At 38.1% G+C, this 24,256-nt stretch overlaps 2 protein-coding genes across 2 annotated transcripts; both read left to right on the forward strand.

The window, feature by feature from the left end:
* Positions 1-1,061: 1,061 nt before the first annotated feature.
* Positions 1,062-6,715, forward strand: LOC134320078 (bromo adjacent homology domain-containing 1 protein). The gene is made up of 6 exons (XM_063001377.1): positions 1,062-2,730; positions 3,508-3,860; positions 3,936-4,095; positions 5,258-5,337; positions 5,593-5,684; positions 5,777-6,715. Exons 1-6 carry the CDS (start codon positions 1,062-1,064, stop codon positions 5,961-5,963), a joined length of 2,541 nt encoding a protein of 846 aa, XP_062857447.1. The 3' UTR covers positions 5,964-6,715.
* A 10,186-nt stretch (positions 6,716-16,901) lies between these two features.
* On the forward strand, positions 16,902-22,340 carry LOC134320882 (echinoderm microtubule-associated protein-like 1). Its single transcript, XM_063002521.1, has 7 exons — positions 16,902-17,028; positions 18,413-18,595; positions 18,902-19,034; positions 19,917-20,018; positions 20,127-20,161; positions 21,179-21,205; positions 21,459-22,340. Exons 1-7 carry the CDS (start codon positions 16,902-16,904, stop codon positions 21,734-21,736), a joined length of 885 nt encoding a protein of 294 aa, XP_062858591.1. The 3' UTR covers positions 21,737-22,340.
* Positions 22,341-24,256: the final 1,916 nt, after the last annotated feature.

The raw sequence follows: 24,256 nt of genomic DNA on the forward strand, positions 1-24,256 counted from the left end.
GGACTTTTAAGCCTAATTTGCATAGCTGGAAAGGTTCCATGTAAGTAAAACATGTTTCCCAGTAATATAGTAATAATAATTATAGCTGTTTAGTCTAATTAAACACAGTTATTAAGCAAATTTGGTTAATTAGTTTTACATTTACATTTTCTGCATTTAGCAGACGCCTTTATCCAAAGCGACTTACAGTACAGTGTACAATCTGAGCAATCGAGGGTTAAGGGCCTTACTCAAGGGCCCAACAGCAGCAATCTGGCAGTGGTGGGGCTTGAACCAGCAACCTTTTGATTACTAGTCCAGTACCTTAATCGCTAGGCTACAACTGCCTTCCCTAGTTGATTAAATAACAATCAAGGGAACAATTTATTTGTCCTCTCATAAATAAAATCTGGGGTGCTCGGGTGGCGCAGTGGTAAATTATGCAAGCCCACTACTGTTGGGATCCAGCGTTCGAATCCCCAGTGTTGCTATTGGCCAGTCAGGTGTCTAAATACAGACATGAACATAAAGCAGCAGTAAAAGAATTTTTTTTTTGTTTTAAACTAAATTAGCAACTACATCTATTAAAATTCACATACAACAGTGGTCTCCTATCAATGCTGGTAATAAAAATGGTAAGAAGAAATTGTGCAGATGTTTTGATTTAATCCAACCAAAAATGGTCTGCCATTTATTAAAAGCTGCTGGAAGATAGGTGACACTGACATCTAAATTATTTACCTCATGGCAAATTAAATTTATTAGCAAAATTTACAAACTACTTTGTAAATTCAGCTTTTTGCGATAAACCAATCAAACAAGATTAATTAAATAGCTCAGCATGACTAATATATAATATAAACTTTTGATTTTAACTGAATGTAATTAAAAAGGTTCCACAATAGAATAACCAGAAACACTTTAAAATTTCCCTGAATAAACGGGCTTGTACTATTAAACACAAATATTTTATTACTATGTCAGCAGTAATGCTGAATGGTTTCTGTGACTTGTTAATTCTTGTTGTCACATTTCATAACATAATATTTGTTTTCCCTGTAGATTATCTTGGAAAGCATGTGATGAGCCAGGCTCGGAAAAAGGGCTCTTGTAGCCACCACTGTGAAGAAAGCCAGAACCGTGTAGATGACTGGTCCTATTGTAAAACCAAAACTTGGCCTGACCATTGTTTGAAAGAGGTCAGGGTTCTGGCTCGAAAGGGTGTGACCAACAGAGGCAAGCAAAAGAGACAAGAACACAAGGAAGGATCGATTAATAATGAATATGAGAAAAGAGCCAGGCTAGATTGTTCTGCAATACAGGGCACAACTATGAAGGTTGTGTCCGAAAAAGGCAAGAAAAAAGGAAGAACTGAGCCGAAAAGAAAGCTTTATCCATTACGAGGGAGGAGTAGCTCATCAAAAGATGAGGACTTGAGTTGCAGTGTTTTACTGGCCAGATTGGAGAAGGATGCTTTGGAACAGGACAGTAACTTGCAGGAGGAGGATGGAAATACAAATCTAAGAAAACATTGGCACAAGAAGAGCTTTAAACCCAACCAAAAGCTAAAAAAAGCCAAGGATTCATTACATACAAAATTCAAATCTGAAGCAACTATTAATAAAACTTTATCTCAGGAGCCTCGTAAACGTCGACTTGCTTCTCTCAATGCCGAGGCTGTTAACAGCCTGCTACTGGAAAAAAAGGATGCAACACCAGGCAGCAAACTTGCTAAAAAACAGCTGCACGAGGCAGCACCTGTTCCTACTGCACCAATTAATAAAAAAAATGCTTCTGTTTTAAAAAATGCTGCTGAAGCCGACAAGACAGAAATGTGCCAAGGCCAGAAGCATACTATAAAAAGCAAACTGGATGTAAAAGACGTTAATGAGATGAGTCTGTTTATTCCCACACCTAGGCGCCTTGCTGGACTCAATGCGGCTGCTCTGCTAAAGCTGACAAGCTCCACTACAGAAAAAAAGCTGCGATCCAAGGTGGACAGAAAAGGTGTTGGCGTGGTAGGAAAGCAAGCAGCATGTAGTAGATCCAAAGTGCAACGGCCTAAAAAGCAGAGACTCAAACAGGCTTTAACTCGGGGTGGTGCTGCAGAGCGTAAGAGCAGAGAAAGTGAATCCAAACTAAGGATGGAAAGAGGTACTCATGGCCTAACTCATGGTACTCATGGCCTAAACAAAACAGGGTACCAGTCGTGCAGTGTGATGGGATACCCCCTCAAGGTTGTGAAAGATGAGCCGGTGGAGACAGAGATTAGTCCTTGCTTTTGCTGTGCTGCTGAGGGTCCAGTAGAATATTGCCACAGGGTGGCACTCTTACTGAGGAGGAAGGCTTATAGTGAGACAGACGATCATTCTGTGGCCTCAGTAAAGCATGAATGCCTGGTTGCTTCATCTTCAGTCGCTCATCCAGCCCTCACGCTTAGTGCCCACCCATGTCTGTGTGCAGACCCCTGCTACTCTGGTTATTATGTTCACATTGCACATCATGGGCCTCATTCTGCTAGCCTAAGTACGAAGCCACTACCTTGTCCACACAGCGCAGTGTGTCCCAGTAGGGTCCCTGGGGCAAATCTGCTGTCCTCCCATGCCTCAGGACTCTCACACCCTGCCTTTTGTCATACGGTTTGTTCGCCTTGCTACAGTGAGGGCTGCAGGGTTGGCAGCTACGCCTTCGCTGACAGAGCTTGCACCTATAACACAGGTTGCACCAACTGCAGCCATCAAATCAAAACAGGTAAGAGATCATAAATCTGGGAAAAATCTGATCTGCTTTATGCTTTTTTCTGTTAACAAGGTTATTGCTCAGCAAGAATCTACCACAATTATTGGCCAATTTTGCATTTGTGTGATTAATAACTCACCTACTCAAGGCAGAACTTTTTTAGGGTCCCATTCTCAATTTCTTTGGCGAAATGCTATCCTACAGGACACACACACAGATGTGGAAAAACAACTTTAGAAGTTTGACTTTTGAAGTTTTTAAATAGACACTTAACATTACAAACACAGCAGCACAAGTAGATAAAATTGGGTTGATTGCAATTACACTTCAGCTTTTAGAAAGCTGAGTCAGTAAGTGCTGTGAGATTTCAAAGCCACATGAGACAACTAACGCTGTGCCATCAGCAAAGAGGAAAAGTGCATGCAAATGGAAGCTTTCAGTAAGAGATACTCTATATGGACAAAAGAATTGGGACACCCCATATAATTATTGAATTCATGTGTTTTGGCTCTATCAGTTGCAAATAGCTATACTAAATCAATTATATAAAGGAAATGATATGCTTCCAACTTTGCAGCAACAGGTTAGGGGAGGCCCTTTTAAGTTCAATTTGTCAGTGTGAAGACAATTGATGATGCCCTCTTTCTTAAACAAGTCCAAAATGGATACTGGAGACAGAACATGGTATCTGAATAAAGTGTAAAAATAATCTTAGAATTATAAATTATTATTCTTATTACTGCTCGTAACACTGAATCCTTTATAATGCACCATATTTTCTTCCAACAGAAGGCTACATGTCACCCCAATCAGATCAAAGTTCCTCACTGCTTGTGCCACCATCCCTGCCCCTTCCTGGGTGCCCATTACCCAGGCTAAACCAATCCACAGTTCTGCCACATCTTCTATCCACTGTTATAGAAAAGAAAGACAAAGAGGTCAAGCTTCAAGGAGCTAAGAAATGCCCTCAAAGCAGCAAACCTACCAATAGCTCCATCGGTGTGAGTACCAAAAAACTGTCTCAGAAACGATCTGTTCCCAGCCAAGAAAGTGCCAAACAGCAAAAAAAAGTGAATCGTTCACACACCACAAATGGCTGGCGCCGATTTGGAGAACCCACAGAGAAAGAAGTCTATATTGCGGTAAATTTCCTTCCACTACTGCTTAGCATTGCTTGCACGGCAAACAATTTTTCACTAAAATGCATTATTTTGCAGGGTGAAGTTGAGACTGCATTGCGACAGTGTTATGAAGGAGTACAGCGAGATGGAGAAGTGATTCGAGTTAGAGATACAGTGCTGCTACGCTCTGGACCACGAAAAAAAACCTTACCTTATGTGGCCAAAATATCAGCTTTGTGGGATGACCCTAAAACAGGTGAGAACATGTCTGGATATGGGTGAATTTTAGCTTTTCTTATATACAGACACAGCTATTTTATTCTGCATCTTTACAAGCTACTTGTTAGGAAAACAGTTTTGACATTTACATTACATTTACATTTTTGGCATTTAGCAGACACCTTTATCCAAAGCGACTTACGGTATTGTGACAGTATATTGTCTAAGCAATTGAGGGTTAAGGGCCAGCCAACAGCCCCCCGTGGGCAGCGTCTTGTGACCACTGATGAAGGTCTAGAAGATGACCAACTCAAACAGCAGCAATAGATGAGTGATCGTCTTTGACTTTACATCTACAAGGTGGATCAACTAGGTAGGAGTGTCTAATAGAGTGGACAGTGAGTGGACATGGTATTTAAAAACTACATGAGCACTGCTGTGTCTGATCCACTCATACCAGCACAACACACACTAACACATCACCACCATGTCAGTGTCACTGCAGTGCTGAGAATGATCCACCACCCAAATAATACCTACTCTGTGGTGGTCCTGTGGGGGTCCTGACCATTGAAGAATAGGGTGAAAGCTGGCTAAAAAAGTATGTAGAGAAATAGATGGACTACAGTCAGTAATTGTAGAACTATAAAGTGCTTCTATATGGTAAGTGGAGCTGATAAAATGGACAGTAAGTGTAGAAACAGGGAGATGGTTTTAATCTTTTGGCTGATCATTTAATATACGTAGAAATAGCTCTTTCGTAATCTTGAAACCTTGTAAAATTCTTTTAGTGGTAACCAAGATAATAGCCTTATTAGTCTGGGTCTTTGCAGAAGTTAAGTATTTGTATTATTTTACTAGTAACTTCAACTTTTGAACCAAACTTAATTTAGTAAATATAAAATAGTAAAAATAACTCATATTTACATTTTTGTAAATATGAATGATATAACAAACTCTATCTACACTATATAGTGTGTGCCATTATTTGTTCCATTAATTCTGACCAGATTTCTTACAGCTAAAAGCAGAACACCACCACCATATTTTACAGCTTGAAATGTTATACCTGGCTGATATGCCTTGTCTGAATGATGCTACAATTACCATTTGGTTTAACACCCTGAATATGGTTGATCCATGAACATTGCCTTAATTTGCAACCACCAAATTTGTAACCTTATGTTTCCTTCCTCCAGGAGAGCTGATGATGAGTCTGTTCTGGTATTATCGACCTGAACACACACAGGGAGGCAGAGATCCCAGCATGCACTGTGAGGTCAGACATTCCCTTGTACCAGACAGGCCTAATGGACAGCGAACAAATGCATCATACTTAGAAATGCATCCATTAGCTTAGTCTGCATTATTTTTGTACTGCTATTTACCTTCAAGTTCTTTGTCTATGTAGTTACACTAAAGGATCAATGCAGAGCTGCTGATTGAAATGTGCCACATGCTTTTTCTCTGGTTTGATATAACTATGAACAGTAAATAAATAAATACATTAATATATTTTGTTAATGTTTTTCAGAATGAGATATTCGCTTCTCGACATCAAGATGAAAACAGTGTGGCCTGTATTGAGGACAAATGTTATGTTTTACCTTTAGCAGAGTACTGTAGGTAAGATAATATATTTAATGTTCATTTAATCTACAAGGCAGCTGTACCTTTAATCTAATCCAGATGTTAAGTCTACTATCTTCGTGTTGCAGATTTTGTGCCTTGGTAAAGCGCCGCTCAGAGGGTTTGCCCAACGGTACACCCATGGTGCCCCAACCCTCTGACAGTGCCATCCCCTCTTACCGACTTGTGCCCGAAGATGTTGATCCTGAACTGGTTTATGTATGCCGCCATGTCTACGACTTCCGCTCTGGCCGAATACTGAAGAACCCACAGTAAAGCAGCCAACATACACCTGCATCTCACTTCTGATGGAAAGCCTCTTTACTGGAAGATTCATGTGCAACCTACTGTCGTCTTTAGTTCTGAGCGTCATCATTTATTATTAAAAACACAAACCATTTATTTTTTGTAATTTTAAAGAATGGTGGTCTGCAACTGAAGAATCAATCCACAATACTTAAAAAATAGTGGTTCTGGAGCAAGATTATAGGTAAACAGTTTTCTTTTTTCAGCAGTGCAGTTTTTTATCTGAGATAGAAGAGGAAATTTAGAAATAAAATGTTTTAGTTTTAGTGATTTGTCTTGTACACTGGACAGTGATACTGGCAGAGACATTAGGCAAAGCTGCCCCTTTATATTCTAAAAAAATCATAATGTGACATATCTAGACTATATCTGGAATTAATTTAGAACTTGAGTTGAGTAGGCTTTGGCTTTAACATAAGAAAGTAAACAGATGTGTTCATATGTGATGGGTTTTTTGTCTGGCTAGATGTAGAAGTATTCTTTCTTTAAAGGGCCTGTAACTGACCATCAATCCACAGATGAAATGACAGTGAGACTAGATGCTCTTTGTTTTTCTTAATATCTTACTTTTACATTTGCAGGTAGCTTCATACACAGCTAGTCTGACTCAGTTCCGTATAATGAAAAACCAAAGGTCAGTGCAGTGCTAATTTTTACTATGTACACCACTAATATCTGCGTGCACCCTCTAATATATTTAATTAAAGAAGATAATGGATGTTCCTCTAGCAAATTAGTTTATGTACTGAATGAAGACTATTTTTCTTGCTTTTAGTTACTCTAGTTTAATTGCACTAATCCAGTTAATTATTTTCGAATTAGTTCTGTCATCTGGCTCTGATTCTGTCAACACTACTTTTCATTTGGCTAGGTTTTCATTTGGCTTGGTAGTTCACATGAAAATGTCACATAGCGGGTTTTATTTTTATCAGAATAAACATATACAGATGACGTTTTTATAAACGCAATGCTATAGTCATATTACTCCCAGACCCACATCACACCCCACCTTGAATTGTGCAATAAAGCATAAACATGATCATCAGGAAAATCTGAGAATAAAGAAACAGATTTGAGAAGAAACAAAATTGCTAACTCTACTAGCTATGAAGTGTTGCCCACAGTAGTAGTGATTAACATTTGAGGCGCTGGGGATACTTCGGATATACAGGGGTTGGACAATGAAACTGAAACACCTGGTTTTAGACCACAATAATTTATTAGTATGGTGTAGGGCCTCCTTTTGCGGCCAATACAGCGTCAATTCGTCTTGGAAATGACATATACAAGTCCTGCACAGTGGTCAGAGGGATTTTAAGCCATTCTTCTTGCAGGATAGTGGCCAGGTCACTACGTGATGCTGGTGGAGGAAAACGTTTCCTGACTCGCTTCTCCAAAACACCCCAAAGTGGCTCAATAATATTTAGATCTGGTGACTGTGCAGGCCATGGGAGATGTTCAACTTCACTTTCATGTTCATCAAACCAATCTTTCACCAGTCTTGCTGTGTGTATTGGTGCATTGTCATCCTGATACATGGCACCGCCTTCAGGATACAATGTTTGAACCATTGGATGCACATGGTCCTCCAGAATGGTTCGGTAGTCCTTGGCAGTGACGCGCCCATCTAGCACAAGTATTGGGCCAAGGGAATGCCATGATATGGCAGCCCAAACCATCACTGATCCACCCCCATGCTTCACTCTGGGCATGCAACAGTCTGGGTGGTACGCTTCTTTGGGGCTTCTCCACACCGTAACTCTCCCGGATGTGGGGAAAACAGTAAAGGTGGACTCATCAGAGAACAATACATGTTTCACATTGTCCACAGCCCAAGATTTGCGCTCCTTGCACCATTGAAACCGACGTTTGGCATTGGCACGATTTAGCCATGAAACCTCCCACACTAAAATGACAGGTGTTTCAGTTTCATTGTCCAACCCCTGTAGGTCGGAGGGCACTACTCTTTTCAGTCAATCTGTGCCCCTCCACCTGCCAGTGTGGACAATTATGAAATTAAGCTGCAATGAGTGTCCTTCATGTTTTAACTTCACATTAGGTTTTGAAGTAAAAAAAAAAATTTATTGATTGGATAAAGTTTCTCTGCTCTTTAGGATGGTTTATTTTTTAACATTTCATTCAATTGGATGTATTAAAATCTATTAAAATTTGTAACATGTATTTTACTAAGACATGTAAAATAATTCCAAACTGCTACAGTTAAGCCATTAATCTGGTGGGCGTGTAAGTATCACTCAGTACAGAGTGCTAATATGACAGAATATGGTAAAAATTAAATGAAATGAATTCTGGTTTTATTTTTCACTGTAAGTGTGACTTTAGTTCAAGTTTTCTTCCAGTTTATTCATTGCAAAGTTTTAGCCACTGTCTTCCCTTTCACATAGCAAGTAATTACAAAGTTAAATGGTAGTATAAAATCTAAACTATTATTACACTGCAACTAAGTGTTGTGTATTTTAGTTGTTTTTATTTTGCTAAGTTTAAACCAACATATTTCCATACAGTTTAATCTACTGTATACTCTTTTGTGTTGATTAAATCAGAGCTCAGCCTGCATGAACTTGTTACATGTGACAAATCTCAGTCATTAAGCTTTGAACAAACACATCTAATTATTAGCACCTTCAACAAAGACTAGCAAAGAATCTGGTTATTTAAACTGATTCCCATATTGTAGTTATAACCATGTCCATAATCGTATATTAGTTGTGATGTTAAGCTGTTGTACTGTGGGATCAAAATTTCTTCTTTAAGGTAGCTTAGATGGCTTTAAAGCGCTATTATATAAATAAAATATACGTGTAAATTTACCTTGTGTAAAAAAAACCTTTTGTGATAGAACCTTTCATTCCATTGCATCATTGGCACACATATCGCTGCAATGTTACGTTAATCAGCAGGTCTTCTTTACAAAAGTAATATTGTGGTTTAAATTAAATTAATGTTTTTTTTTTTTATCTCTTAGGATGTTTAGAGATCTTTTCTGTTTTTGAATTTTTCCTAAATCATAAAATATTTTATTATGTCTATTTCTGGGTAGAATATGCAATATATTTTGGGACTATTTGAAAGAAATCTATTTAAATAAAATGCTTATATTGTTCTATCTAATTAAAATTGTTTTATAGTTGGTTATAAATTCAAAAGAATAAAAATTAATAATATATAATGTACAATATGGGCAGTGTTCATTTCAATGGGTTGGAATCCAAAGGTTTGGAGTATTTGACAGCCACTGATTAAAAAAGTAATGAAATAAGCTTCTTGATTATTGATCTATCACCTGATCTTAATGTAATGAGATATAATGTTGAACGATGCATTTTAGTACTTACATGTAACTCTTGTTTAAAGAAGTTCAATGAAGTATATAAATTATATAATTAGCTATATCTTAGTTCAACACATTATGCTCAGTTTTGTGCTGCTGCGATAGTTTGCTTTTTAAGTTATGAAGTCTTCAGTGAAATAATTAAGTTGGTTGTATTTTTGGAGTACTGGGCATCAAGACCAAAGCACACTATTTTATTGGCACCTTTTTGTGTGTATATATCAACTATGTGGGGCAGCCCAGCAGCTACTAACTGTACAGTGACAACGATGCTGCTGTCACAGCAACCTTTCAGATATGTACTTGAATGCTCAGTTTTTGTGAATCACATATATTCCATGTCTGTGTGGCCTTTTCCTATTTACTGGAGTTTGTCTTTGTTTGGGTCACCAAATGCCACTTAATTACTCTCGTACGAGGAAAATGCAGTTGTTACACTTGTTACTTGTTACAAACATGTCAGGGAAAGTGAGAGAATGTTGTACTCTGAATAACCCTTTGAGAACAGCAGGTAACAACAGTGTCACTGCACTACTGTTTAATTGGTCATTGTGGGATGTAAGTCTGCTGTTTCTGCTTTTTATTTTATTTTTTATAGAAACTGTATAGAATGTATATTAACAATCTTGTTTCTTATAATGGATGATTGTTTCAGAATTATTCCTGTGCCTCTTGTGTTTTTTAAACTTTAGGGTTGTGGTCCTTTCCAAAGTGATCAACAGAGTAACAAGCCACAGAGGTCATTCCGAAATGAATTGAAGAAGATTGTTGGCTTTAAACAGCCCTTCGAATCAGTCAATACTAGTTGCAGTAACAAGCAGGTTAAGTTATATGCTATAGGCATTTAACGGCAGTTTAAGTGCTAATTATCTTTGGTAACTGCTTTATTTCAATCAGGGTCATTGTGGGTCTGGACCTAAAAACACTGGCCACAAGGCAGGAATACACCCTGTTCACTCATTAATTCTTACTTAAGGGCAATGTAGTGCAGCCAATCTACTTAATGCTTAGTTTTGTGAGGTGGGAGTACCCAGAAGTAAACCATGCGAATATGTCAAATTAACCCTGGTAATATATAGCTCCCGCATTACCTGATAATCCATAGCAATGCTATAAATAATCTGTAATTTACTTTTTGTTTTTATAAAAATCAAGTCAAATCTGTATTTAACCCATAAAGATTTGACCCTTTAGTGTCTAATCAGGTGCATCTTTTGAGGAAGTTAATGTATAGTCATTATAACTTTAGAATGGACCACAGCCTAGATCATGTGCTCCTCATGGGCGGCCTCTAGAGCAGTAGTGCTTAACCTGTAGTCCAAGTGCTACAACACATATGAATTGTGACTCAGATCCTTCCTTTCCTATACAGTATGAGACCCATTGTTACATTAATGAATGTATTCGTTCTATAAGAATTGCTCATTTCAAAGCTTGTCGTCTAGCTGTAAAAAAAAAGTTGAGGATAACTGCTCTAGAGGGTTGGATTCCTTTTTTTATTGTAGAAAATTTCTAACCACAATGACCAAAAAAAAGGTGTTTTGGTTTACCTTGACCAATACTATTCATTTCCATTGGTTCCTTTAATGTCTTTTGCTAACATATTTTTTAATACAGTGAAACAATGGCTAATAGAAGTTATTTTTTAACTGTGGCTGGGCAGAGATATTTGTATCAGTGTCGCTTAGTCATGCACACTTTTTTTCAATAACATGAAGATCCTTGCTGATTTTTGTCAAGAGTATTTATAAAAGTCTTTTCGTTAAAACAAGTTTGAAGTGTTCTTACTGCTTTTCTCTTTCCAGTGTTAATGAATTTTTAGTTTGACAAATTAATAAATGAAACATTTTATGTATTTTTTGCATAACTTATACTGAGCCATTTTTATAATGAAAGTTTTTAGAACATGTTTTTGTCTACATATTTTCTATATAAACAGGTAGCTGTAAATTCAGCCAGGACTAAAGTACAGTATATAAGCAAACAATTGTTTTTCATTGTTGTTGGATATTAAAATGGTGGCAGAAATATCAAAGCAGGAATAGTTAGTAGTAGTCAATCTTTTGAGTGTTCACCGATCAGCCATAACATTAAAACCACCTCCTTGTTTCTACACGCACTGTCCCATTTTATCAGCTCCACTTACCAAATAGGAGCACTTTGTAGGTCTACAATTACTGACTGTAGTCCATCTGTTTCTCTGCATGCTTTGTTAGCCCCCTTTCATGCTGTTCTTCAATGGTCAGGACTCTCCCAGGACCACCACAGAGTAGGTATTTTTTGGGTGGTGGATCATTCTCAGCACTGCAGTGACACAGACATGGTGGTGGTGTGTTAGTGTGTGTTGTGCTGGTATGAGTGGATCAGACACAGCATCGCTGATGGAGTTTTAAACACCTCACTGTCATTGCTGGTCCACCAACCAAAAATCTCCAGCCAACAGCACCCCGTGGGCAGCGTCCTGTGACCACGATGAAGGACTAGAAGATGACCAACTCAAACAGCAATAGATGAGCGATCGTCTCTGACTTTACATCTACAAGGTGGACCTACTAGGTAGGAGTGTCTAATAGAGTGGACAATGAGTGGACGCAGTATTTAAAAACTCCAGCAGCGCTGCTGTGTCTGATCCACTCATACCAGCACAACACACACTAACACACCACCACCATGTCATTGATTAGGTGGTGGAATCATCCACCACCTAAATAATACCTACTCTGTGGTGGTCCTGTGGGGGTCCTGACAATTAAAGAACAGGGTGAAAGCTAAAAAAAAGTATGTAGAGAAATAGATGGACTACAGTCAGTAATTGTAGAACTACAAAGTGCTTCTATATGGTAAGTGGAGCTGATAAAATGGACAGTGAGTGTAGAAATGAGGTGGTTTTAATATTATGGCTGATTAGTGTATTTAATAGGGTAATGCACAAAGCACATTCATATAACATAGATTTCTACAAATTGATAAAATATCTAGCTTGACCTACTATACAGTTACTCACTCATGCCTAGAAGCAATTTAGTGTAATTTCATGCTTGACACTTTAGCATGAAATTGGGGGGAGGTAAAAGATCCCTATTAAAACCACCACAGTTAAAGTAAAAGAAGTGTTGTAGAGGATCAATTGAGAAAGCAAAATTATACGTGCCTCATGTAACCAAGGTGTGCTAGCAGAAATCTTTAAAATCTTAAAGCTTAGTTTTTTTTAAAGATATTTTAATCACTATGGATATGTTTACAACATTTATATGAAATTGAACACCACAAAATAATAAGTACTTAATAAATGCAAAGCTGTAGTTCACAGTTATAGCGGTAAGACATCGATGTAAGAAATAATTAGCTTCTTGAGGCAAATTGGTTTAAATTTCACCAAATGCCTTCTGGAATATATTTCAGTAGATTAGCTAGACCATGCAGCCACATTTACCATCTGTTTTTGAAACCAGTATTAGATTATTTTGGCTTTATGTTTGGAATCATTAGCTTGTTAACCAGCCATCTTATCTCCATTAGCTTCTTGTCTTATATTAGGATTTGTTTAGATTAGATTAAAATCGTCCCCTTCTTATACTGTATGTCTGGGTGCATTTTTTGAGATTATGTTTTTAAGGTTTTATGCACAGTTATTGTTTATTGTTGAATAGTCATTTTTTGCTTTGTCTGATGAAAGTTCCAAAAGTGGTTTAATTCTTCTAAATTCTAGTGTGTACATTTAGAAGTACATCTCTGTAAAGTGGGGTGTATGAACAAATATGACTGTGGTGCCGTTTTTTTCCCTTTTCTTGTTTTTTTTTTTTTTAATATATATATATTTTTAAATAATTTAGCACGACCAATTTCATCTAGTCAATTAACCTCTCACTAATGCCGGTCCCTGCTCCTGATTGGGGCTGACGAGGCCGTTCCACGCCTCCTCCGACACGTGCACAGCCAATCGACCGTCTTATCACCCACACTTGACGAGTGCAGTGTGGCAGAGCACTGTGCACGGAGGATCACACACTCCGCCGCACCCCCTCCCGTCTCCATGCAGGCGCCACCAACCAGCCAGCAGAGGGCGCAATCGCCCCAGTCCTGAGAGAGCATCCCCTCCGGTCTCAAATCCCCCCCACCTGAACAACAGGCCAATCGTTGTTCATATAGCCGCCCAGCCTCGACCGGTGAAGGCAGAGCTGGACTCGAAACGACGCACTTTCGAGATCCAGCCCTGGTTGCAGCGCGTGTCTTTTACCGCTGCGCCACCTGAGTGGCTCCTTTTCTTGTTTTTAATTTATTTTCAATTTATTAAATGGATTTTTAAAAATAAATTCTATAAGGGCGGCAAGGTGGCTCGGTGGGTAGCACTGTTGTCTCACAGCAAGAAGGTCCTGGGTTCGATCCCCAGGCGGGGCAGTCCGGGTCCTCCAGGAGCTCTGGTTTCCTCCCACAGTTCAAAAACATGCAGGCAGGATAATTATAGACACTGAATTACCTGATAGGTGAATGGGTGTGTGTATGTGTGTGTGCATGTGTGTATGTGTATCTGCCCCTCGGTAACCCTAATTGGATAAGCGGTTAAGAAAGTGAGTGAGTGAGTGAGTGAAAGAGTGAGTGAGTGAGTAAATTCTATCATTACTAAACTGGACTGATTAGCATCATGTCTGAGAGTGTTACTGCATTGTGCTGACCAGGATGGAGTGGGAGTAGAACATTGTAAAACATGAAACTACAATGAAAAATTTTAATCTCAGTGGTGCTATTGACTGACCTTGTCTGAGGAGAGGGGAACCCCAGGATACAGTGGTTGATAAAAATGAAATGAAAATGAAATATTAATTAAAAAATTTCTAAACACACTAAATACACTAAAACATTACATTACACATTAGAAAAAAACTAAACTAAAAACATATAAAAAAGTAACGAAAGCTTACTAAAATGAGCTCAAACTATTTTTAAGTAAAAAAATAAATAAATGTACATAGTATGTATCTAGTATACAAATGTTATTTGCAGTTGGTATATACGTAGTTGCTTTGTTAAATCCTTCTGCTGGTGTGGCTGTAAGCTGTAAATCCTGTCTGTTCTACTCTGTCTGAAAGGACAATGAATGTCTGTGTTACACCACAGTAAAGCCTGATGTCCTTATGTGTTGTTTCCGTAGGTGAATTTAGCTTTTGACTCTGATCCTCTTTAAACACATTAACTGTGTGGTGCTGTCAGGAGAAAGTGTAACGGGTCGATTACCTGCGGCCATTTCCACACGTAGTCGGAAGCGCAGGTCGACTCGTTGTAGTCCAAAAGGAACTGCAAATCCCAGGAGCTGCGGCAGCGCCAATCTGCGCTAATTGGCAGCACCTGATCGCGCTCTATTTAAGAGATCCTTAGCCACGCGATCAGTGCTGAGACATACTCAGTCGGTAAGGTAGTTGGCCGGTGTGCGTTCCTCCTTACTTCCTAACTCTATTCTTAAGCCAGCGGTTTTGTTAACGCTCTAAAATACGAACGCGTTTAGCGTTCACTTCCGCATTTAGGAAGTCCTTTTCTGCGCAAGCGATTCCGCTGCTGAATCGACTCTTGGTTCGGAGTCGTTTCGCACGAATCGATTCGGAGTCGATTCCCTAATCGACTCCCTCGCGCTTTTTACTTTTGTTTTCTGATTAGAATAGAAGAGAAGCACTGGGACCACGACTGTGTGTTGGTATCCTGGTGGATTGAGTAGCTGGGGTACTGACCATGGTTATGGTTCCACCTAGCGCTCTCTGATTTCTCTTATTCTGTCTTCGTGGCCTACCACGGTGAGAGGTTGGTGGAGTTTACCTCTCATCCGCTTAATAAGTTCACTTTTGTTATTGCATAAGCACGTTCCTTCCCTGCAAATGGGTCCAGCCCCCTACTGGTGAGCTTCCCACCATCTGGCACACCAGTGCAACCCCTGACAGAAAGTACTGTTAACTAATGGTTGTAGGTTCATCACTTTTTTATAAAGTGTTTTAATGGGAATGACCAAACAGTAAACGTTCCTGTTATTAACTGTATATGCCAACAAATACAAATATTAATTGACTAATAGGACAAGCCAATTTTTGATTGTTTTAGAAATACTACACATGCAACAATGTACTAAATTACACTTGTAGTTGAAATGTACATAATAGATACTGTATATTTTAGTGATCATTTCAGTGATAATAGTGACTTCTGATCTGCAGCTCAGAAGTAGTACAGATTTGTGGGAAAAAAATTTGTCTCAATTGCTGTACAGAAATGAGTTTGAATATAATTTCCCCTGTTCTCATGCTTTAATATCGAGTGGACGCAATACTATTATTTACTGCACCAATCCATTATTAGCTAGTATTTACTTACAAGTTAATTACTGTGTAATGGGTAAATGTGTGTTTGTTATTAAATGACAAATCAAAATCTAACTTAAATCATTTTACATTTATATTTTCAGCATTTAGCAGACGCTTTTATCCAAAGCGACTTACATTATACAGTCTAAGAAATTGAGGGTTAAGGGCCTTGCTCAAGGGCCCAACAGTGGCAACCTGGCAGCGGTGGGGTTTGAACCAGCAACCTTCTGCTTACTAGTCCAGTACCTTAACCACTAGGCTACAACTGAGAAATGAGAAATGTTGGCGATAAAGACTTTTTTGTCTTTTTTGCCCCCCATTATTACAGTATTGTTGAACTATCAGTAAAATCCGACACTGACATGTTTATCTGACATTTTAAGCAAATAGTAATCATAATTTACTCAGGTTATTATCCTACGAGCTAAGTCGAATTGTCCACTGTGTGTGCAAGACTATCTCAATGTAGTCATTATATTTTAGGGCTTACTCAATATTTATCAGGTTGGCTGATTATTTATACTTAGATTAGGTGAGTTAGCCACCAACCACAACTCTCCATTTATAGTTACTTAATTGGATTTAATTAGGGAGGATAGATTGTTATATGTGGACACAGCACAAAACAGAACTATGTACATTGCCTGCAGCGCCCCCTTGTGGTAAAACTTGTAAACGTAAAGGAATAAGTTTCTAGCCATGGCCATGAATTTAAACTGATCTTTATAGGTTTCATGTAGAGAACCAACAAAATGTAAGTTTTTTTATTTCTCAATAATTCAGTATATATAGCTAGATCATGGAAAACACAAGACAGTGTGGCAAATCATTGCAGGGCATCAAATCATTTACTCTTTCCCTTGATTTTTAAAGCAACTGATCCACATTCTGTATGTTTTTGAGAGATGAGTAAAGTCTCATAAGCGAGCCCTTAAAACCCATCACATACTCATGCACGTAGACCGCCCACACTCGGATGATCTCTTTAGATGGCTTAGCAGAGTCAGTAATCTGGCAGCAGTGACATCATTCATCTGAAAATGTTTGTTTCTGAGGATTAAGAAGGTCGTACGGGGAGGTGGCGGGTGCAGTCATGTGGCCTGTTATACGCTTATACACTTCTTTTTGTATGCACTTACACAAACACAGACACACAGGCTACCTTCAAGCTGATACACTCTCGGAGACACTTTTAGGTGAAGGAAGGTAAATATGGAGGTAGCAGAGGCCGACATGCACAGGAAGGAACTGGTGGAAATATCTGAAGCAGGAGAAGGTGGAGGAGCTCAGCTCAGAGAACCCTACCATGATGGAGAGCTTCTAGCAGACTTTTTAGTAGGTCAGTGGTTGTTTCTGTAATTCTTTCAGTCATTCTTTTAGATTTAACTGTAAGAAAGCACATTTTAGGTAATACACTGTGCTGCATCTAATTTATAACCAGATGTGCTTTGTCTTTTTAAAAGCTTTTGATTTTACAGAATACTGTAAATATACAAAAATATACTATAAGTAAATAATAAAATGCATAATAATTAATATAATATTATCATTGTAATTGTATAATTATTGCAGTAATAATAATAATAATAATAATAGTGCATAACTGGCATTCAAAATAACTAAACTGTAAATGGAATTTAATTAATGTCACAGTCAAAATACCTTTTTGAAACAAAGATGAGACAAAGATACATCCTGCAATGTTTGATATATATATAAAATATATGAGGATTTTCAACTGCATTTCTATTATAAAATGCTATGAGGTAAGTACTACTGATACCCTGTTTTTGTTTTTGCTTTAAATGTTATGTAAGTGGATTGAAAGTAAAGCCAGGGTTGTTTGGATTTTTGCTGCAACTGGATGCAATCTCACTAATTCCCCTTTTCCTGCCCTGGGATTAAGCTCTATTCTAATCCTAGTCTGCATATGGGTCATCTCATGATAGAACTGCCTTCTGTGGTATTTAAGTGAAGCAAAAGATAAAGAAAGAAGAAGATAAATATTATCTCACCTCTATAAAACTAGATCATATTCTGTTAGACAAATGTTTACAAAATTGTCTTTTATTAGTGACAAAAAAAAGTCAAAAAAGCACAGTTGGTGCTTTGAGTATAAAAAGTTCATTAGGATCTATATGCTTGCAATAAAGGGCACAGAATTGTTCCTAATTACCTTTTCGCTCTTGTGTGATGATGGTTATAGGAGAGCCACATATTCGTGTGCATCTGTGTTAAGTATTTAATCTCCTGTACAGTGTCAGTGTGCATGACTTCCCTTACCAAGATGTAAAATCCAGTCTGAGAACTCAGATATTCGTTCATAGCTCACGTAGACTATCGTACATACTTGATACATGCAGTATTTCCTTATAAAGTTTTTTATTAAAGTGTAATTTTCTGAGTCTTGATAGTGCCCCCAGTTTGGTTATGCTTACAACAGACACAGTTGGTCATGTTTGCGACTCCTACTGTTTGATTAAGGCACCAACATGAGCGGGGAAAGTAATCAGCAGCTTCACACATATCAGATGAGGCCTGTGCTACTCTGGGGCCTTCTTTAGCTAGTAAAGATGTAGCAGGGGTTGCCAGAGTGCATAGGATTTAGATACATCCAAAAAGGGATGTTATGCATGAGCTTGTGTGGCATAATGGTAAGTGTCTTGGCATCCAGTGTACAAACTGTGCCAAAAGTAACAATGCCATTTTGTATGTGATGACAGATGAGCACAGCTCAGTACACAGTCACATGGATGTAGGAGACCGGCTCACGTACCTGGAGCAGCGAATGCAGATGCAGGAGGATGAGATCCAGCTGCTGAAAATAGCACTGGCTGATGTTCTCAAGAGACTCAACATTTCAGAGGCACAAACTGCTGCTCTCACTAAGAGAGGACCTGCTAAAGGTAAAACATAATAAATAGAGGGATTTTATTTCATTCTTTTATATAAACCACCACCCCAATATTACAACAAAACTTTACCAAGCACATGAGTGTCTTATTTAAAATTTTTTTTTAAAGTTTGTATCAGGATTAGTACAAGTCCCAGTTCCCAATTATGTAAAACATGTTTGTAAGTAAAGCAGATTTAAAGTATTGTACAATGTTTTAGCAGAGTTAAACATGTATGCCATATTAAACGTTCCAGATTAGAATAGACGTAAAGCTTAACCTGTAAAACTATAGTGTGCTGTTTTTTTTCTTTAACAGCCAAGCCTGTTTCTTTGGCCTCACCATGCAAAACTGCCAGCAATACAGCTGTTTCTTTAAAGAAAGGCTCCTGCAACACACTGCCCTCTTCCACATTCTCCAGGAACTACAGCCCAATACTGGCCAGCAAAAGGTACACACACAACTGCCAGTGACTTAGATTATTTTTTTACTCAGTTCAATTTTGATAACTACGATGCCGTATTAGGGCCATCTCAAAGAAAAAAGTTTCGATTTTGAGAATAAAGTGGTATAAGTTTTGATTTTGAGATTAAAGTCAAAATATGATGAGATTTAAGTCGAAACAATTACGAGATTAAAGTCGAAACAAATACGAGATTAAAGTCGAAATAATTACGATATTAAAGTGGAAATATTATGACCATAGCAACCTCCTTGTGTTCAAATGAGGGATGTTCATGATTTGTTATACTTTCATATCGGTTTCACAAATAAAGAAATCCCCAATCTCCTGCACATCAGCACCAGTTTGTTATTAGTATAAGGACAATAAAATGGCTTTGCAGTAAACTGGGTTTATTTAGAAGAATGTGCGCCAATGGTGCGCTCGGCATCTGCGTCGTCAGCAGCACTTCAACCGAGCCTTATGGACTCGTATGACAAACTAAAGCCGTATGGCATCGCTATAAATAATTGCATTGACATGTTTAATCATCATGTCATGTGGATGGAAGTGTACAATACAAACAGCCACCCAAAAATAGTCACAGGTTATTGAATAACCACAGTAACAATTATAAGCTGCCCTCGGCACTTGCGTGCCGATCCAGGTACTGAGACCCGTGCTTCTCTGAACTGACAAGCCTACAACGGCTGCACACTCTATGGCCATAATATTTCGACTTTATTTTCATAATATTTCGACTTAATTCTCATAATATTTTGACTTTATTCTCAAAATCAAAACTTTAAAATATTTTCAGTGGCCCTAATACGCCATCGTAGATAACTGTTTTGGACTAAATGAAAAGCTTGTTCTCGCTTTCTTATTTAGAAGTCCTGCAGGTGGTGTGAAAGACAGTTCAGGCACTCCCACCAAGCGCATGCCTGCGACCACCAGTACCACTACGACCACCTGTAGGAAACTCCAAGAAAGGTCAGGCTTCTTAAAGCAATTTATTTATAGTGATATTATAGTTATTGAAATCTATTCTGAAATGCTGTGTAACATATTTTGACATTTTGTTTGTCCCCCCTTAATCAGCAACAAACCGAAGGAGACCAGTGAAAGTGTTGTAGGTAAAAATTATTTGTTTGTCATTTATGTAGTACTGTTTTCTTTACCGTTAGTTAACCTTTATTATAGTGTTTTGTATGAATTATATCTATGTCAAAAGAACTCCAGAGGCACAGCACTAAAACACTAAAATGGTTTGTTGTTCAGGAGGGTGCTGGAGGGGGTTCCTCATAACTGATACAACTACAACCTCTGCTAGCTGATTGATGGTGCCTGAACAGAGATGAGGGATACTGGGATTAGGTTGTGTTTCTCTGTGCGCAAAGCTGATCCACATATGAACTCGCCTCATGCAGATGAAACAAGATGCAGTCGGCTACTTCACACGTGTCGGAGGGGGAGTGTGTTAGTCACAGCTCTCCTTAGTCAGGAATGAGGCCAGCATCAGTAGACAGAAAGTGTATTGCAATAGGGTAATTGGATACGACTAGATTGGGAGGAAAATAAGGGGAAAAATGCAAAAAAAAAAAAAAAAAAAAGACTGCACTGTTTTTCTAACCACAAAAAAGAGATCCAAATCCTTTTGCTCACTGATATTTCACTGACACCCAAAACCAACAGAGCTGTATAAGTTTGTTCTGTTTAGCTAGTTATGATGGCTGAATGAGAATTGAATGCAACATGCATATCCCACCAACCTACTAAATCACTAAAAATAAATACAAGCCATTAAAATTAAGTCTGACTAAAGACAATTTAGATTTAGATATTGGTAAATGTTTGGAATAATATAGTGTGGGATTATGTGGGCAGAAATGGAACAGATTTTTGCACTGTAAGCAGGATGCAGCGTGACAAAGCTGGTGCTGTATGGAAGCATGCAGGCGTTGATGAAATGGGCTGGAGCTTGAGAGTGTGGTTTTTAAAAGATTTACATAGACTTCAAATTCAACCACTTTACCTTTGGAAACATGTGTTTGTCTATCTATTTTAAAAGCACAAGTTTACTATTTTAATTTGAATAAGTCTACATTTATAAGTACTGTCAGAATGTGATCACATTATTTTCTGTTTTTTAGGAACACGACGAGTGACTCACTGCAAAGGTAGACCTCATGCCACCTTACATTTGCTTTTCATACTAATTTGAGCTAATAGCAACATATTAAAATGTCACTAAAACATCAAGCCTTAGACATTGAAACTTCCACAGTAATTGTAATAGTTATGACTCCTTTTGTTGCTTTACTTTTTATTCTTCTTCTTTAGAAACCCATTTCTAATTGCAATTTTTTTCTCTTTCTTACTTACTTTCACTCCTCCCTGGTCTGTCCCATCACCACACGCCTCTTCACTTAGTGACTATGCAGATTTATCTGAGCCCCCAGTCAAAAAGGATTGGACCCACTAACACACCAGTTGCCACAGCTGTGCAGCCGAATGTGTACCCGCCTGCGAGTGGCCCCCCTCCAGATAATGCATCCTCCAGAAAAAGTAAAGCAGGATCTGGAAAAAAACCTCCCTGCACTCTCTCCCTGCACAAGAGGCGATGCCAGAGCCCATTCTCTCCTGCTGACACCCCCACCTACAAGAGCCCCATCAAATCCCCCAGCCAGTATTTCCAGATATGTTACTAATGATACATAAGTAGAAGCAGCCTGATTTTCTGTAAATAAATTACACATAAAAGCTGTTGGGACCAAATGCAGATCCAAATTGGTGATTGGGTTAGCACTGGCAACCTATAACATCTATCTGGAGACCTTAGGCCACCTTAACAATACATATTTCTTACACATAGACCTAACTAGGTAGAATACTTGTATTAAAATATGTGTACCCAACTTCTACACACTTATATTAAATGTACTTTATGTCCCCTAAAGTGGCCTTGGCCACCCCTGATATTTAATTTAATATTATTAATAATTATTTTGTTTTAGAACCACCATTGTTGTTAAAAGTTTTCTTGTGCTGCATCAGAAGCCACAAACTTAAATAGTAATTGACCTGCTACTTGTTTGCATCCAATTAATCCAGGGAACTCTGCAGGCCATTTGAAGCTCACAACATTACAGGTTTGACCAAACAAGTCTAGTTTATTGCATGTGGGCAGTTTTTGGTCACAGCCTGTTTTGGCCCAGTTCATAAAAAGGAGAACCACTACCCTAATCCTTATGTCCCAAAAATGTTCAAAAAATATACAAACTGTTTCTTTAATTAATATAGTTCTATTTAAAAGGTTACCATATGTTAAAAGTTTATTACTCAACCAATTTATGAAGAAGTTCTAGGATCTTTTTTTGTGAAACAAAAACATTTATTTACCAGTGATTAATCACCTTTTTGTTTGTCATTTATAAACCTATTGTTTTACAGTGTCTCTTAATTGTATTATTTGTGTAAAACTGCTTTGATAAATGTGTTTTTTTTATTTCTCTGATTTCTCTGCTTTGTAAATATTTACAGTATGTTTTATCAAAACAATGTTCATATCACTGTAACCCAGTAGATGAGTCTCGTGCCAGTGTATTTTCCAAATCAATGCATAAATGATCATAATTCATTCTTTGATTAATGTAATTATTCAAGTAGTCATTTATTTATCTTTCGTAGTATTTAGAGTTAAATCATCTTTAAATCTTTAGAGTTTAGAACCCATAAACATTTTAAGTGAAATACTAAGCTAAAAGACGAATTTCACAATAGACTGGGTGTCATTCCTTTGAATGCATAACATTAGAATATTGATAGCTCAGCAGTTGAGTATTGACCTAGTAATTGTAAGGTTGCAGGTTTAGTCCCCACCACGGCCAAGTTGCCACTGTTGGGCCCCTGAGCAAGGCCCTTAACCCTGAATTGCTTGCTTCGTATTTAGTCACAGTTGTAAGTCACTTTGGATGTATCTGCTAAATGCCATGTAATTAACATTAAATATACAGCAAACAGAATATGAAACAACTGATATGTAGGATGTAAAATTGTGGTCTGCCAAATTGGACATATAGTGTTTCCTTAAATTATAATAGAGGTATGTGTACAGAAAAATCAGTAATTAAATAAGATGAGAATCTTGTGATATGCTAGTTTACTGTAGTATTGCTAGCCGATTTTAGATGTATGATATAGAAGGTCCATATTGTAAATGTATTTGTGGGCACATTACATCCAGGTCTTAATTTTAAACATTAAGGGGTGGTTTGCAAGATAGAGATTATGCCTAGTCCTGGACTAAAGCAGCCTTTTAAATCAGATTACCAGAAATTTGCTTTCTCAGTCATGGCTTGAAATAGTCCTAAATTTACCCTAGTTCGAAATTATCTAAGATAATTTGCTGAAGATTAAGCTATTTTGCTAAGATTAAAGCTATTACAGGACTAAATCGAGGGGAGGCAGATTTAACTTCAGATTAATGTTGTAGACTTGGGCTATGTTAATGAAGATCAACGAGTACCACCAGGTAGACATGTTATTGCTGACAGAAGTGACCCAGTGCGACATTTTGATGACATTTGTTTTCGAGATCATTTTAGAATGCATATATGTAGTGGAGATTATCTCGCCTGTTGGTCTCCAGGTGCTCATAACTTTTTGATATGTGGCACATTTAATCGAGAAACTGAAGCTTCCTGTGGTGTCAGTGAACCAACAGTATGTAATGTCATTCACAGAGTATGCAGGGCCATTTGTAAACTAAGAGGACGGTTTATAAATGTCCCTGATGCCACAGCCCAGATGAACTACAATTCTATAATTATGGGAACTTTTCAGGAGTCATAGATGCAACACATGTTCCCATAAAATGCACATCTACTCCAGATGCTGAGGAACACAGGAACCACAAAAACTGGTTTTCCATAAATGTCCAAGGTGTATGCAATCCCCATCTATAGTTGTACTACTTATGTGCTACTCATAATTTCAGTATTTTCCTTAACTCATCCCTGTGAATAACACAAGTTAAAATAGTTAATATAGTAAAAGGTAAAAAATGCTGTAAACAGTTACCCAGGGGCGGCTCGTTCCTTAGGGCGATCGGGCGACGCACCACCAAAGGACGAAAGGGAAGAAATTTTTCTATCACAGCTGTGACTGTTCTGGAGTCTGTCTTGCCTCTGAATATCGTAGTCCAATCAGCGTCGAGTTGTGTTCCGTAC

This window comes from Trichomycterus rosablanca, chromosome 9 (assembly GCF_030014385.1).
Source record: "Trichomycterus rosablanca isolate fTriRos1 chromosome 9, fTriRos1.hap1, whole genome shotgun sequence".
Taxonomy (NCBI): Eukaryota; Metazoa; Chordata; class Actinopteri; order Siluriformes; family Trichomycteridae; genus Trichomycterus; species Trichomycterus rosablanca.